We start from the raw sequence: 17,915 nt of genomic DNA, 5'->3' as shown, positions 1-17,915 counted from the left end.
AATTAAAAAAGGGGGAAGGAACACAAAGTTGGAGTGTGGGAAACAGCAATACGTGCTTCTGTCAAGCCTGACTGTGATGTAGATCTGCAGTTTAGAGTTTCTGCATTGTGGACAAGTCTCAAATCTCTGCAGTCTGGTCACTTTTGGTTATAATTGTGTGAAAACTCAACTGCTGTGATTTGCTTTGCAGATGCAGACTAGTTAATAAAAGGAAATAAGGCTAATAAAAGGGGGGAAAAAAGGCACCTGGGTGCTGTTTCTCAGACTCAAGAACATTTATTTTAGGCAGGCATAACCCACATTAGGGGCAGGAACAATGTAAGCTGCTGCCTGTCCTGCAGGAGAAAGTGATGCAGGACTGTATCAGTGTGTGTCAGAGTAGATGATGTTTTAGTTCAGTCTTACTTCTGCCTTGCTTTGATTGGGTCAACAAATGAGAGGACTTAATTGTGAAGTGAGACTGGCAAATCACCTTTCTGAAGTCTCTTTTTCACTGACTATATACTAATAAATTGACTCAGACTCCTTCTGAATCAACACTACTTTCCAAAATATACAAATGAATTGCTCAAAACCAGTTTGCACCAACTGTTTCTAAAAAAATCCCCTAAAATTTAATTATTTATTCTGAAAGGAAGCGTGAGCCCAAATTTAGCTCTGTGTCATGAAAGAAAAGTTTAAAAAAGCATCCTAAAACACAAACAAAATGTTTTGTTTTGTCTAACTGGATGTTTATTGTCCCAAACCCACTTTGTCAGGAAGAATAAATTCTTATTTACTACCTCCAGCCCTCACAGCCACAGTATTTGGGGTAAAACCAGAGTATTTTTCAAGTGGAATAACTGTGTCTTTCCAGTGGCATTGAAAGTGTGGATCTGAAGAAGGATTTACAAGAGGAGGTGTTTGGATGTATCACCTCCCAAGAAAGTGGATTCTCTACATTCAAGGAATAGCAGGAAAAAACCTCTCAGAGATGTTTGTGGGTACACCAGCGATGCAGTTCATGAAGAAGCAAAGTCAGTGACAGGAGATTTATCCAAGGCTCTGGAGATGGCAGCCAGCTCCCAGCAGAGCTTAACAGAGACAAAGTGGATGCCAAGGTGATGGGATCAGAGGAGAAATTGCATTGTAGAGAGAATTTTATGTGGATGCTGTGGGTTAGAAAAGCCTGGCCTGATTATGGGACATTATTTTAACCCAGGACATCCAACCTGAGGTTGATTGTGGCACGGCCACCACGGGCTGATACCGGCTGCTTGGCAAAGAGCCGTGCTGTGTTTTTGGTTTAGCTCCTGAACCAGCCACGTGGTGGCAGCAAGCCTCAAGGAATCCTCATCTAGGCTTTTTGGGAAGAAATTGGCTAAATATAGCTAGTTTCAATATTCCAGACGTGCATATTTAGAGGGGCTGGGACTTACTGTACCATTAAAACTACAGATTAAAACCATGAGCGCTCTGCTTGACTGTGACAGCTCCAGGAGCCTGCTTTTCATTTTATTTTGCTTGTTCCTTCCGAATCCCTAGAAAATCCTTTTCCAGGAAGAGCATTCCTGATTTGAGCTATATAATAGAGCATTATATAAGTTGTAAGCAGGGACAGCCATGCATCTCATAGCAGAGGTCTCACCTCCCACTGGGGCACGTGGGATTTTTCACAGACAGGTTAAAACACAAATATCATGGATAAGAGTCAATCTGGGCTCCTGTACATGAACAGGATCCTCCAGACCACATCAGACAAGGACCCCTTCTCTGTACCTGCTCTCCAGGAGAAGGTCTGATGGCCTTGCAAAAAATAAAATAAAAAATAAAATAATAAAATAAAAAATAAAATAAAACCTTGCAATGGACCTTTAGAAAAGACAGCCCTACTGGGTCATTTCTCTTTCAGAGATGGTCAACCACACAAATAATGTAAAAAAGGGACTGAACATTTGTGTGGGTATCCAGGGAGGGGTGCTGCAGTGAGTGACAGCCGTGTTTGGGAAGGAACTCGAGTCCTTGTGGGCTTGGGCTGTGGTTGATCAATAATTTATTTTTATTTATTTATTTTCCCAGCTCGTGCTTGCATTCTGCTGCCTGCTATTCAGGGAGCTTGAGGCTTCCCAGTTAACATTGCCTGGCCACTGGTTTGTTCTGGAAATGCCAGTGCCGGACCTGGCCCTGCTCAGTTATTTGCCTGTGACTTGCCAGAGCCAAGATCAGCTGGTGCTGCACCCTCCCCTCCATCTTGGCCATCAGTTCAGCAGTGTTTGGGCCCCAAAAATGCAGCAAAACAGCTTTTTTTTGCCTTTCTTTTGTTTTGTTTTGTTTTGTTTTGTTTTGTTTTTGTGTTGTTGCTGTGCTGATCTCTTGTACACTCTGCTAAAGCATTTTGCACCTGAGTCCAGCCCAGCAAAAAGACCACAGTTTTTTCCTCCTAGGACCATTTGTGCCAGGGATACAGAAAGCCAGATACCTCAAATCTGGGGTCTCTGCCAGCTCTCCCTTCAGGCTGACAGAGGGTCCTGCTGCAGGAGTACATTTTTCAATTGTTATTTCATTAGCATATGTTTTATAGCATCGCAGTGTCAAGGGCTATTTCTGGCTATGACTTCACTGATGCCTTTGGAAAGCCACACAGCACAAGGAGAAGGAGGGAGGAAACAACCCAGATGATCTGTTGTTATAACTGGAGCATGTGGGAAGCATCATCCCTCCAGCCTCCACGGGGACAATCTAGTCATCAAGGGCTGATTCACACTCTGAGCCCTGGCTAGATGGCCACGTCCTCTGGAGCAGGGTCTGGAAGGGACCTGAGCTTGGTGAGCTAGAGAAAGGGTTTGGAGGCAGGTGGTGAAATGTCTAGTTTGAAGCAGGGGATGGCAAAATGATGAGGAATGGATGGAGGGGTGAGGCTTGTCAAAGAGACAGCTGAGTGTTCCTTCTGGCTCAGGAGCACAAATGAGAGGAGGTGTTGCTGTGGAACTGGGTGGCAGGTGGAACTGTCAGCCCTACAAAACAAGCAGGAATATTAAGGCACGGGGTGAAAACTGAATTGGAACTGAATATAACTCCAGTCTGGCTTGCAAAGGCTTGCAGGGCTGATGGATCGTGACACAGGCTCTGAGCTCAGAGTTTGTGAACACAGAATAAAAGACTGAACAGGCTTTGGACATGGGGCAAAGGCTTGGGTCATATTTTGGGATTGGCTTTCGGATCATCTGTTTTCACCATGTGGATAGGAAAGATGTGTGGTCTGTAAGGGCCACCAAAGCAGCTAAGACTGATGTTGCCTACAGAAACATGATAAGAATAAAATTAAAGAAAGTGAAACCCAAAGCATCAAAGCCCCAGTTCTGCTGAGTGCAGGTTTTTCTGGAAGTGACAGTCTGTTCTGTTGTGGGTTTTTTGATCTCTCTGCATAATGCCGCAAAGTATATTCTGCAAGAAATGGCCTTTTGCAGACAGGAGAGTCTCCTTCTGCACTGTTTGTGCCTTTCTTAGCAGTCAGTCATGGCCAAAAGTGGTACAGCCAAGAAGAGCTGCTGGTGAAAGCAAAGCCCTGCATCCAGGGCTGCTGGAACCCAGAGGGAGTGAGGCAAGTTCCCAAATCTGCTTTCTCTCCTGTTGGCTTCAGTGTCAGCTGTGACTGGAGGAGCTGGTGGATGTGGGTTACATTTCCAGTCTGTGAGGAACCTGGAACCTGCTCCCTCTGCTCTCAGCAGATGATTTTTTGCAAGGTTTCTGTGCAGACTATGTCCCTTTCTTTATTTTGTCACTCACTGGCATTTGGAGTCAGGAGAGGGAAATTTCACCACAAAAAATGTGTTGCTCCCTGTACTTTCTTCTGCCTTTCTGCTGGCAGACCAAAGCAGTGAGAAATAATTTCTTCTCCTCTCTAGGGGGGTGAAATTATTCTGCAAGCTTTGAGTGCAATCATACCATATCAGAGTGTGGACAGTGGAAACAACAAAAGCATTCTAAATGTAGTAAGCCTGGGATACAGACTCTCTTGTAATGGACACCCTTGTCCTGGGAGAAGAACATTGGGATGTCGGGATGGATGCAAATCTGGCTGAGTTACCACTTAAAACATCAACAGCTGGTGACTGATAGACTGGTGCTGAATTATACCAGTTTTCTGATTTTGAAAATGGGAATTATTCTCTGTATCTTCAATGCCACCATGTGGTAAAGGTAAGAAAACACTGACTACACAAAACATCGTATTTGCAGTAGGTGGATATATGGGGGTTGCACAGCCTCATCAGGCTTTGTTTTTTTTTGATTAGGCAAAACACAGTCTTAGGGATGAGTGTATTTGTGTGTATTTTACTGCTGAAACAGAATGAAAACAGAAGGGAGAAAGTGAGCAGTTCAACCATTACAACTCAAACCCGATTGTTATTATTTGTGAAAAAAACCCCAACGAACTCCACGAACATTACCAACAACAAACCCCAGTGTATGATAGTAACAAACAAACCACGGGGAAGGAAAATAATAAATGTTTTGCAATCCCTTACCTGCCCTGCAGTGTCATAAAGACCCAGCAAGTGTTGTTGTCCTCCCACAGTCACGGTTACTGGAAGAGAGAAACAAGAAATGTTGTTTATGCACAGGCCAGTGGGCTCATTTTGATGTGTTTCAATCCCAAAATGCCAATAGGCACATTAGCACATGCCCTCCGCTGGGCATCCTGAACCCAGCACATCTATCCAACCCAAACTGAAGGCAACCTAAGTCACAGCAAAAACAAGATCTTATTTCTGTACAGACAGCCAAGGGTGATGAGCTGTACACACTGCTGCCATCAGGGGCCAGGGACAGGGGGACATTTGCCTGTCTCTGCAGCCACCAAATGAATATCCGGGATTTGAAAGCACAGGATTCCTGCCTCCCCACCATAGGCATTGGGGTGGGTTGGTCATGGATCGTTGGTAGGATTTTTTATTATTTTATTTCTTCCAGGCTGTGAAATAATGAAGCATTTGGCAGTGGCTGGTGTTTGGTGAGCTGCAGCTGTCCTGCCCTGTGCCATCACAGGTGAAGTGGCAGTGTTTAGTACCTGGGGCTATGTGGTGGATGATTTGAAGGACAGGAAGGAAGAGGAGCTTGAATATTTTCAGGGATGTTGACCACATTCTGTTGCAAATGAAGGAAAGCTTAGTTTGTTGATCACCTCCAGCGTATTTACTCCTTTAGCAGAAATCACGTTGAACTTCATTTTGAGCCCATTGACAAATTTTGACATTGACAAAAATGTTTTCTCATTGCCTTTGGATGAACCCCATTATTAGCTGATTCCTGTAACTGGTGTTATTTAGTATAAAGGACATGATCTGGGTTAATGACATTTAGTTAACCAGTTAATCTGCTTAAATCATTACTACTCAACTGGAAAGAAAGGGGAGCAGTCCAGTTCCACCCATCAGTCAACAGGAAGCCTTCAAACATTTGTCAGGAAGGTTGCTTAAAATAATGATATTGTTACAGCATATGGACTATTAATTTTTTTAAACAAGAGGACAAGTGGCAGAACGTAGGAATGAACATAAAGCTTTGTCAGGAATGGGGGAAGAGGTTCAGACTGGTGCCCATCAGGTGATCACAACTTGCAATTACTGAGGGCTGGGAATGAGTAATAGTTATTTTGGACAATAAAAAAAAGAGAGAGACTTGAAAACATCACACAGTATCTTGCTGATTTTTTTTTTTTTTTTTTTTTTTTTTTTTTTTTTTGTTTAGTGATAAAATTTGTAGTAGAAAAGCAACTACAAATTTATGGAATTTAATAGCTCCTGCACTGGGGAACAATGTCCTGTTTGAAATCCCTTGGACTGAAAGTCTCTGCCAGTGTGACTGGACAGGCTGACTATTCAGCAGCTTTATTTGCTTGCAGAGACACAGTAGTGCTGTCAGCACATAAACAGAGCAAACCTGACATCCTGGAAGTACAAAGCCTCAGTGAGGACCAGACTTGCTGATGAGAGCAGGATGGGCTGCACTCACCCACTGCTGGGGCTGCCTTGTGATGTGCACTGGAACAGGAGGTGGGGAAGGGAAGAGAGCTCCCTCTCCTCATCTCAGAGGTAGCTCTGCACTGCACAGCTCCCAGGGGAACTCAAGGACACTGGGCATGGATGCCCAAGGGTGGAAGAGCTTAGGGAACAAGTACAGGACTGGGGACATGGGCACCAACACAGACAGGAGACAGTCCAGATGCCCCATCCTCTTTCTTCAACCTGACTTGAACAAAATAATTTAAAATAATCCTCCCTGGCGCTGTGGTTTTCAACTTCTTGTGGTGTAGGGAATCCCAGAATGCCCCAGCAGGGGCATGAACTGTGTAAGTTACTGGCAACACTCCTGCTTTTCTTAGCTGCCTTCTCAGAAGCAGTGGGGGTTACAGGTGGTCAGCACAGCTCACCGGAGGCAGCAGGAAATGTGTTTTTTTTCCCCCAGTTGCAACCTTGGCAAGCCTCCAATCTGTCTTTGTGCCAAGAAATGCAGGAACCAGACCTGCTCTGAAGATTTTACTCTGCTCTAGGACCAGCTGTGGGAAGATGTACCCCCCAGCTGAAGGCAGTTTTGCAGCTGCAGTGCACAGCTGGCCGAGGTGGTGTTTAGGAGGACACACGGTCTCTAGGGCTGCAGTTGCAGAACAGCAGTTGCACTGTCAGCCCTTGGTGGAATGTGCATGGAGCCTGCAGAGCTCCTCCAAAGCAGGATGCTCTTAGGACAGCTGTGAGGCACATGGAGGTGCAGGCCAGCTGATGTTTCTGATGAATATGAAGAGACATGTGCCACACATCAGTGCTAACAGGGTTATCCAGCTCTGCCTCTCCTGCTGGCTCACCCTGAGCACAGGCAGACTGGGTTGGGTCCTGCTTGCAAAGAAATCTTCAGTGCTTAAAAAACTTAAAAGCTGCACTGAAATTTACTCTGCTGTGAAGCTTTGCTGGCCCATCTCTTTCTTGGTGGCATGTGACTGAGAGAGCTGCACTGGCAAAAAGCCCTGGTGCAGATACAAATTGCTGCCGTGTTCCAGTAATTAATATGGTTTGGAGAGAAGCTGTTTGGATAGAGGATCAGTCCACCTCGAGTGTGCTACACTCTGCCAGAAGGATTTAACTCCTAGACTCTTATCTGTGCTTTGTGGTCCATGAAGTCACGGTGGATGTTTTGCAGCAGGTCTGTGGAGCCACACACTGAGCAGTGATTGATGGCTTGTGCAGTTCAGTTTGGCTCCTGGTCACCTCTGGGAAATGCTGAGGGGGAAAAAAGAGATTGGTGGTGTCCTACCATTACTCTTCCCCCCACACAAAGGAGAAGAATTGCAAGAGCTCTTGGAAAAATACATCCTGAGCCTACCCAGCTTGCATATCACATTTTAATTCTGCTTCTACATCTTGTCCCTTATGGGTCCTGCGTGAATTTCTGCATGGCACCAGTCCTATATTTTTACTTTTTCTCTTTCTTTTTCTCTCTTTCTTTCCTTTTTTTACTTTTTTTCCCCTTTTTTCCCCTCCCCTGCTTTTTCTTTTGCCCACCAAACTTTATATTTTCTTTCTTCTTCTCGATTGTTCTAACCTGTCTCATCATCAGATATTCTTCCTGCCCATATCACCTCTGAATTTGCAGCTACCACCCCAGCAAAACTGCCTTGTTGGCTAAAGCTTGAGTGTTGTCTTTGGATTCCTGGCTCTGAATGCATTGGGGACCAAATGCTCACACTGGCAAATCAAATGATCCCTGGCTCTTGAAACAGTGATGTCCAGGTTAATGTATTGGTGCTAAAATTTCCACCACACTTTCAAGCAGGCAAAACAGATGTGAAAATAAATGGCTTTTGCCTGTGAAATAAATGGCTTTTGCCTGTGAAAACTTCATGGTGTTTTTACACCACGAGTTTATCAGTCTGCCTCTGTCAGGCAAAAGTCTATTCAGTGTAGCCACTTGGTGGGTCATATTTATGAGCTGAGACTGCCCTGCTAGATTTGTAGGCCTTACTTTTGGCTTTATTCCAGTTTACTCTTACTTACCCTGTTATTATCTTTTCCTGTTCTCTCCGTGGACAGGCCTATGGGAAGCCAATGCGGAATTCCTTCCCAGCCACTGGGGTAATGCAGGCTCCTTTATGGGATTGTGAACTCGACTTTATGAGCAGTCTTGGAGTAACAAGACAAATATGAACTCTCCTTGTCATTTACTGACTGTATTGATGTATTGATTAAGCACTGAAACAACCTGGCCTTTAACACTGTGTGCAGTAGAGACTGCAGTAAAATGAGGCTGAATATTTGCACAGTCCTGGTCCTCATTTCTCTCCAGTTGCACCAGGTGATGCAGCAGGGCAGATGTTCCCCTCCCTTCACCAGGTGGTTTTAACCAAGTGCAGAATGTGTAAAACACTGCTTTAAAAATGGTTGCTAGGTCATAAATTAGCTGGGTATTGCTTACTAGAGTTTGAATAACTATTTTAGGTCACTTCCAAGGCTTTGTATGGGGTTTTGCTAATGGACCTCAACACAGAGCTTGACCACCACAGCAGAAGGACAAGGTGCAGATGGACACTGTGTGGGACGGACCTGGTGTGTGGACCATGAACTGGTCTGAGCTGGGAGCTCTGTTTTTAAATCCATGCTTAGTTTGTGTGTTTCTAGGGACAGTGTGACAATTTAAATTGATGTTCTCGATGCCCAGATTGCCCCAGATCCACCTGTCAGTGGCCAATCTTTGCCAAACTCCCATTGTGCTTTGTTTGGTAACTTTTTGGGACTGAACTGCACCTGTGGAAGAGCCCTTCAGCTAGACAGCAGCAATGTTCACTGCACTGACAGAAATGGGACATAAATTGTCTGCTGAATTCTCAGAAGATCTTCAGTTTGATTAATGGAGCAAAGCAACACATAAATCTCTGGTATGACACCAAGCTAGGATGCAACATCTCAGCCACACTTAGCTGTGGCACAGCAGAGTGGATTTGCACATCAGGGGGAATTTTTCCATGCCAGTGAAGAGGTGCTTGCAGAGCCCAAAGACTGTGAAAGCACCAGCCAGAATACACACAGGAGCCAAGCAGTGTCTAATGTGACATCAGACAGGAAAAGTCATCTATTTATTCTAGTGCCTTCCTGCCAACAAATTAAGGTACAACTGCTTCAGAGAAAGAAGCCAGGAGCCTGTGAGCAAGCAGGGATGGTGGCACCTGCCTGGGTGGAAAGACTTTCTCATGGTTTTGGGCAAATTAGACTGCTTCAAGCCTCAGACTTTCACAAGGGCCATCTTCTGCCCTAGGCAGCAAGCCCTGGGTATTAATCTGTGCATTTGACTGTTCACTATGATTGTATGTACCTGGTGCATGTTACTTAACACAGAATAATCTAAAAATGATGAAATGATTGGAGTGGAAGACAATCTATGTGGAAGACAGTCTAGCTCCAAGCCCCCTGCCATAGGCAGGGATATCTGGCATGAGACCAGGTTGGTCAATGCCCCATCCAGCCTGACCTTGAACACTCCCAGAGATGGACACCAGTAATAGAACAACTGCAGCTCTGGTTGATCTGCTGGCACTAGAAATGCCCAAGTCTGTTTCTTTTTCATCTGGGAAAAAGGATAAAACCAGAACATGGACAAAAGGACAGATCTTGGTCAGTAAGTTCCTTCTAAGGCACCTTCAGGGTAATTTCTGTGATGTGAAGTTACTGATCCAGTGAATGTGGTCTGTTCTCCAGCAGCTGATGTCCCTGGGGATACTGACTGTGTGCTTGCTCACTGGGTAACATTTTTCCTTCCTTCCTGAATGCAGTTTTGTGACATCTCTTGTAATGAACTGGGAATTCCCCTCCACTCTACAGATGTCTTCTGCTCTCTGGAGCTTACCCCAGACAAGACAGAAATGTTCTGGTAGGAGTTTGTTTGAAGATTAATGATTTCAAAAATCTGGTTTATAAATTGTCTTCTTTTTGTACCACATAGCTCCTAAATAAAAGTCTCTGCAGCTGGAATTTGAGGATCCCTGTCCCAACTAGGCACTGAAACTCAAAAACATCTCAAAGACATTTAGATCAAAGATATCCAGATCTCTTATTCCCTTTGGTTCCCATAATGGTCAGGCATCTAAGTAACTGAACTGGAACTACATATCCCAGGCTTTAAGAAATAGGAGCTTTAAATATTCCTTCAGAGAACAAAGTGAATGTGGGCAGTGCATTTTCATAGCACCTTTTAAGTGCCTCATGTGCATTTCTGAATCATATTTTGTGTAATATTTTTCTTCAGAATATCTTTCTTTGGCTAATCCAGGTGGAGAAAATGAAAATCAGGGATTAGGTGTCACACAGTGCTTTGATTTTGTTTGGGTCACTGTCTGGGAAACTTAATTTCTGTTGCTGTGGACCACCCCTCAGAAGAAGTTGCATTGCTGCAATTGAAGCTGGGAATGCTCTGGAAACTGCAAATCAAGGCCCTGGGGATGCTACAATCCAGCAGCCACCAAAGGAAGACAGTCAAAAAAAAGAGTAAGAAAGACCTTAAGGACAGACATCCAGGCCAGTCCATGACAATTGGCTCAGCTGAGCTCTGTGACTGGTTGCCACTTTAGCCAGAAGCCTCACTTGCAGTGTTGCCCTTGGAAATTTCCCCTTTTGCTTTGGCTGAAATGCAGTTCTGCAATATTTCGTGGCCAACACAGCCAGGGCAGGTAAGAGCTGGTGTTACAGGACCCTTGGCTCAACAAGGGTCTGTGACTCCAGCCTAGGCCTCTCTTCACTTCCATGCATAAAGGTCATCTCCAGGAATTTGAGTGATTTGATGCTCAAGGAATGTTCCCCCACTCCCTCCTTCATGCAAAACAAGATTTGATTACAGCCAAATCAATGTTCTACCCCAAACTTACCCTGCAGCTTAGCTACATTCTTCTGAAAAGAAAGTCAAAAGCATGCTACTTTACCCTGTAATTGGCCTAAATGCCCAAATTTATATGTAAATTTTAATAAATGTTTTTAATTGCTCCTGTAATCATCTACCACCAGTCACACACAGACCTCTGAGAGCCAGTGTTTTCCAAAAGAAGGGCTCTGAGTAAACCTCACTATTCCCTGTCACCTCATCAATGGATGAGATCTATGCTCTGCTGAGCAAATACTTCTGCCCATCTGATATTTACAATATCTGAAAAACATTTCCAGTCTGCTCCCTGTGGTGGGAGCACAGAGAGGCCTCCAGGGCTGGGATTCAGCTGATTTCACTCCTGTAGCTCTTGGTCTAATGAGGTGGTGAGGAATTCACTGCTTTGTCTTTAGGCCACAGACATTTAGTGATTCTAAAGCCAGATAGGATTCATAGCATCATTTATTCTGCTCTAAATAGCTTATCTAGTGTCTTCCTACAAGGCATATTTTCTTGTTCTTGAATCACTCTTGCAGCTGTTTTCCAAATATTTTGTTGAGCAGTTGCTGTGACCAGACAGTGTGGTCTAGCAATGGTTTCATTAATGATCTAGCCAGAGGTAACATGACTTTCCTATTCCTACCTGTCATCCCCCAATGGCTCATCTAAAGCTCTCATTGGTTGATTATCCTGATTATTTAATGAGTCTTGCAGTGCTTTATTCCTTTCTTAAGGCTAAAGTCCAGTCATTCTTGGCTTTTGTATTTGCAAGCCTTTTTATTACATTCTTTTTTAACTCTGTGGCTGAGTGGAAAATCTGGAGACTGTAACTCACCCACTGAAGACATCTCACAAAAGGGGAGGGGAACAGCCATGCTCCTGAAATGATCCCAGAGCATGGAAGTCAACAATAAAGGTTTTTGGAAGTCAACATTAGAGGCTTTGGGAAGACTGAGGTTGCCTATGCAGTGACAAGCTTTTTCAACAGAACATTTTCAGGGCAGAGAAATGATATCTAAACACTTCTCAATGTTCTCAATCTCCCCACTGCCTCTAGGGACTGCTCTTCACCTGGGCTCTTATCTCGAAGGGGCACTACCTCCTCACTTCCTTGTCCATACAGGTTTGAAGATTCCAGTGGAATCAGTGAGAAAATGCCCAATCCTGACTCGTGCTGCATCTTCCCTGGGGAAGAAGGCTGGCACCAAATGACAGCTCCATTGTCCCATTCTGCAACAGCAACAGATTCCTGTAGATGGTGCCATCCTAGAGGAGGATTCACAACTTGTGCTCTGTGGTTTTTTTGGAACCTGAGGGAAGAAACAATGCAGCTCTTCACAGCTGGGTATTTGCCACTCAGAGACAGCAAACAGAGGAGATGTACCTGTTCACCAATAATTTTTAATCAAGCAGCTCAAATGAAATGTTCTAAGTCTTTCAAAATGCACTGAGAAGTCAGACTTCAGCGCTGGCCAGCATACATGACATAGAACACAAAAGCAGTGGAGGTTGGTTAGGAAAATGAAACAGAATGAATTTGGTCCAGAAATGGATGAAAGAGAATGCAAATTCCCAAAGCTTTCAGAACAAGCACAACACTATGTCTTGAGCCAGCTTCTTCTCAGTCTGGGACATTACTTATTTATAGACAGCATGAATGAAGTTGATTTATTGGAATCATCGACCTCATTGTTTGTAAAACCAGCACTGGAGGACTTCCCCTGTATCCCCATGAATTATTGCTGTGCTAATCAATCCTTGAACAAATTCAGCTCCACTGATACCAGAGTCCAAGGAATCCTTGGGGTCTCTGCAAGAAAACCATGCCCAGTTTCTCCAGTAACACAGTGTGGAGGGAGCTCTTGGGACCTCCAGGTTGTACAAAGCCATGCTGGCTTTGCATGCCAGCAAAGCATGCAAAAAGGCGTGCATGCAAACATGAAAAGGCAAACATAATTACAGTGCTTGGGGAATTGAAGAGCAATTGACATTGTGTCCAAGAGAGTGTTTTGTTAGATTCCTTTCTGTCTTGAATGGAGGGCTGAGCACTGCCACAGGCTGGGAGGTGCTTCCTGAGTGTTTCAGCTCCCTGTTCACCATCCGCTGTCCTCATGGAAGGAAGTTCTGCTCCTGAGTTAGAAACCAATAATAACTGCCAGATAAATGTAGTAAATTTCTGGGCAAATAGGCTCTGATGTGTGAATTTCAACGGTAATCTAATTGAAGGTCTTTTTGCTCTTTACTGAAAGTTACAGAACTAAATCCATCCAAATGCAATACAGAGCAACAACTGTAGCATTGAGCAATATAACTAGATAGAACCTGATCAAGTTCTTAAAAAAATGTGATTGTTCCTAAACAATGAGGAATACTGGATATTATCTTAATCCTGATGGAGGTGAAATGCCTTTTCTGAGACCATGTGATTGTCTGTGACATTGAGATGAATAAAAGAACAAAATTTTGGCTACTACTGTAGTGTAAACCTATTACAAAAAAAAAAAAAAGGCAACACATAGATTTAAAAATATTTTTAGCTCTACCAAATATTTTTGATGTTTCCATCACTCTAGCATAATATTTAGGAAAATCTATTTTTTGGAGCTGGGTTTATAACTCAAGTCAATAGCAACACAGCAAACACAGTAAAGCTCTGAGATTTTTAAAGTGTAACAGATAATTGGAGCATCTTTATTAGTATTTTAACTAGTTATGCTGACCTGACCTATAAAAGACCAGATTTCTTTTAATACAGATAAAGTCAGTCAGGAATCTTAAATAAAATCTTGAAACCTAAGATGTATTTGGAGACTGCTAACAGTGATGCTGAGATCATGGTAAGCATAGAAAGGAGTGGAAATTTTCCACCAAAGACAAGAAGTGGGAATGAAGGGAGAAAAATATAGGAATAAAGAGAGTTTTTTGACCATTTTCCTGTCTTCTTTCTACTATTCATGTGAGGCAAAAGTCATTCCCCTAACTCAGCTGAGTGCTGGGAAAAAGAATATCCCCAAAGTTATGTCAGGCGTCTGGTTATCAAGGGAACATGAGACTTGGTAAATAGCATCAGAATAAATGGGAGATTAGTGGCAAAATGAAACAAATTGCACTGAAATGTATCCAGACAGTGCACAGGTGTTTCCCAGAGCATGGGAGGACATGTCTCCCTGTGTGGCTGGGGGAATCAAGGCAGCTCATCTCTACACTTGCACTGTTCAAAGGTCAGAATAGGGGGATATTTTTCCCTGGAAAGGAGAGGAATGCAGCCTGGAGAGGCAGTGCTGCCTAACAGTGCTGGCTCCTCGCTCTAGGTGTCCTCCTAAAGCCTGTGGTGATCTGCTTTGGTCTGGGTTAGATGACAGTGGGAGCAGATAATGCTGATGGAAGAGCACAGAAAGTCAGCTCTGCAGTGGGTGGGTTGTGGGCTGGACCTTCAGTGATGGAGTGACTCTGTCCCAGTGACTTACACTGGCAGAAGGCCCTATCAATACTGGCAGAGCACAATGGCACATCCTACCTCCACCAGGTGTGATTCTGGGGGAAAAAATGGCCTTTCTGCTTACCACTATCTTCAACAAAAAGTACAGATACCAAAGCCAGAAAGAAAGAAAAAATTTGCCTGATATACAAGATGAGGACAAGAGTGTGCTTTCTATAAGAACCTGATATTAGGGGAAATATGATTTATAATACAACATAGGAATATAAGCCAGGAAGCAGCCACAGCTTGGCTGCTGTCTGTGCAAAGAGCCTGGGACTCCTCTTCTTCAGCTTTGGTGCCAGGTAAGCTGGGCAGGCCTGTCCTGAGCTGGCTGTGGTACCTAAAGCCAAGATGTGTCTAGTGCCAGCTGAGGTGTTTTGGGTGCTGTATTTGGGCACAGACCTGCAGGACACGTGTGTGTGTGTGTGTGTGTGTGTGTGTGTGTGTGTGTCCCAGGCATTGCCACGAGCACTCAAGCAAGACCTCTGCAGTCAGAGGCACTCCCTGGCTCAGCCAGCACAGCGATGCCTCAGGCATCATTCCACAGTTAGGGCAGCATAACTGAAAATAGCATCTGATGACTCTGGGTAGTGTGATTTAAAATAGCATCTGATCCTCTGAACTGTGAACTGATGGGGCAGGGGCACGTTTGGCACACTGAACTGAATCCAGCAGGCTCCAGCGTAACGCTGAGGTCGGTGTGAGAGCTCAGGAGCACCAGGTTTGCCCAGACTCCAGTGCTTCCGTAGCTGACATTTTACATGCCATCAGTCCTGTTTTGGGCAAGGGGAAGATTAAATAGTATTTTGCAACCCCTTCCCAACACCAGCCTCTCTGACACTTTGTCTGCATCTTGTTCAAGTCTGACCTTAATGCTGGTTTTTCCCATGTATTTTCCCCCATGAGGCATTGCTTGAGGGGCTTCAAAACAAAATACCTGTTCCTGAGCCTAAGGAGGACCAGGACAGAAACTTTGCTTTGCATTTCTCAGAAAAAGAATCAGGCCCATTGTCCTTTGCACCAGGACCAAGCCTCAGCTGCTATTTGCCCTGCAGCTTGCAGAGATTAGCCAAACATTTAGGCAGCAGTTCTAAGCCTGTATGGCTTGAGAAGCAGAAATGTTAAACACTGTGAACAAAAGTCTTGGAAATATTTAAACTTTCTGATAAGAAAATCTGAAGTTAGGAATTATTATTTTTCTCTTGGCTACCACAAAGGTTTTAAATGCTGCTAATGCTTTCTCTATGCCCTGCTTAGAGGATCTTTCCACTTTCCTGTCCAATGGGGCACTGCTGCAGACAATGGAGTGATTGTAATGTTGGAAAAGCAACAGATGGAGATGGATAAAATGGTCTTAAACCTCAGTGTGTTTTTGTGTGCCTGTGAAAGGGAGAGGTGAGAGCAAACCTGAGCTCTGGATACCCTTATCCTTTATTTCAGCATGGTTGCACTCATATGAAGCAGAGTGTGATATTCCATGATCCCAGGAGGGCAATTTCTAGGGATGATTTGGTGGCCCTTTCAGCACAGAACTGGGTCTTGCAGGCTCCTCTCAGGAGAGCAAGAGGCTGCAGGCTGGCTGCAGCCCAGGGTGTACAGAGGAGCTGCTGAAGTGTCTGGTTGAGCTGAGGCCAGAGGATTTTTCATTTGAACAGAAAAAATAAATCCAAATTCCTCTGTAGAGCTGGAGGGGAATTTTCAGCTATAAAATGTGATTTCTACAGAATCCAAAGTTTCCATGGGAAGCTGTCACTTTCAACAGAGGAGTTCAGATGTTCCCACTGCGAGAAATGAGGTGAAATGGTGTGAACTAACTGACCCTGATCTGAACTGCTCCCTCTTAAGAAGACCTGAGCCAGTTTGAGCAAAGCTGTTTCCCTGACAGTGACAGTGACTCCTGCACCTGAGGCAGTGAGCCTGGATGGGGACACAGCCCTGGGGTGCCAGGGAGGCACCGTGGGCACTGGGATGACTGGTGGCTTTCTGGGAGACCAGAGCTGCAGCCTGGACTGAGAGCAAACACAAATAACCAGATCTGGTCCTCCAGCTGCCATGGAGTGCTCTACACAAAGGTGAAAACGAGCTTTAGCACAGAGTCCAGATTTTTCAGGCTGTTGGAAATGCATTAAACTGCTGGCATGGATAAGCACAGCCCTCACTTGATTTAAAAGTTTTGAAGTGAAACGGTTGAGTATTTTTCAGCAGATCCATTTATTTAGTTTTTTTTTTTTTTACAGGAAGTTTGTTCTTATGAAAATGTTATAATTTTAAACCTTTCATCCACATGTACAATGAGAATGAATTCTGAGATGTGTAGCTTTTCCAAGTGACAGGAATTAGTGATGGGTTTCTGCTCTTACCAAAGCTCTTTAAACTTCTAACTCTCATGTTAGGATTAAATAATTTAACTGTTCAGTTAATCATTCCATGCTTGAATACAATTTCTGAATCAAATGTTCTAATTCAGTGGCATTTCCACAAATTTCTTGTACTGCCTGTTAGCTATAACTCAGTTTAGAGTGTATTTACTCTTGAAAAGATTTATTAGGTTTAATTCACCTTCTCTGCTGCCTTGTGAACATCAGAGGTAGCTCTGCTGAGCTCAGAGGAGTTCAGCTTTTGGTTGGGAGAAACATCAATCATGTAGCTGCAAAACAAGTGAACTAATTTTGAAATAAGCAGTGTATATTTTCATGTAAATTGCTTTTAAAATGTTATGTGTGCAGTGGTCACTAGGTACAGAGAGCAGAAACTTAGAAGGAAATTATTATTTTTATAACATTTAATTTTTTGCCTTAGGCGAGAAAGGAACACAGTCAGAAAAATACAGGAGAGCAGCAAATAGCTCAATTAAAAATAAAAATATTAGCCTATATGAAATTTGGCATCTCTCCAAAGTGTTATTTTACCTGGCATAAGTATTATTTATTTTCTACCTAGCTTTATTTAAAGCTGTATTTGCTTAAAGACTGACTGAAATACACAGCTCTTAAGCATTCTGAGAGAGTCTTAAACATCATGCTTGGTAATTTTTCTCTTTCCCACTGCTCTCCTGAGAGCCCAACAGTTCATTCCCTTTTGTTTTCTGGAGCTTTAATCTATATTAGAAAACGTTGACACACTTCTTCAGCTACATGAAAGTGCCACTAATGGGGATCCCATCTGACTTCAGAGGAAAGGGACTTTGAAGAAAAATCACAGAAAATTGCAAATAAAGGAGAAATGAATCAAGGTAGAAAATCCACAGCTACTTCCCCCAATTGATTACCAAGTATGATGTGAATTCTGCCTTTGATTTAAGTTGCTGCTTAGCACAGTGAATGGATTTTAAGCAGTGTATTTTACACAATGAGATACATGAAAAGTCTTGTTTTGAAGAGCGACATTGTTCTCCATTTCTATTTTTGAAGTGGCAGCACCTCGGATTATGACTCCATTGTATTAGGCTGTGCAAACAGGCTGAGAGAGGCCCCGCAGAGCAAACACCAACAATGAAGGTGGAGAAAGGAAATTTCCTGTTTCACAGCGAGGGAAACAAGGTGCACAGAGGGGACGT

At 43.7% G+C, this 17,915-nt stretch overlaps 1 protein-coding gene across 1 annotated transcript in view; it reads right to left on the bottom strand.

Moving 5' to 3' along the window:
* Window positions 1–17,915, bottom strand: part of RHOJ (ras homolog family member J) — a 60,609-nt gene that overhangs the window by 11,220 nt on the left and 31,474 nt on the right. The window contains exon 2 of the mRNA XM_053980583.1: window positions 4,509–4,567. Coding sequence (XP_053836558.1) covers window positions 4,509–4,567 — 59 coding nt within the window. The remainder of the gene's footprint in view (window positions 1–4,508; window positions 4,568–17,915) is intronic.

This window comes from Vidua macroura, chromosome 6, assembly GCF_024509145.1.
Source record: "Vidua macroura isolate BioBank_ID:100142 chromosome 6, ASM2450914v1, whole genome shotgun sequence".
Lineage (NCBI taxonomy): Eukaryota > Metazoa > Chordata > Aves > Passeriformes > Viduidae > Vidua > Vidua macroura.
This window is presented reverse-complemented; position numbering and strand designations above follow the sequence as displayed.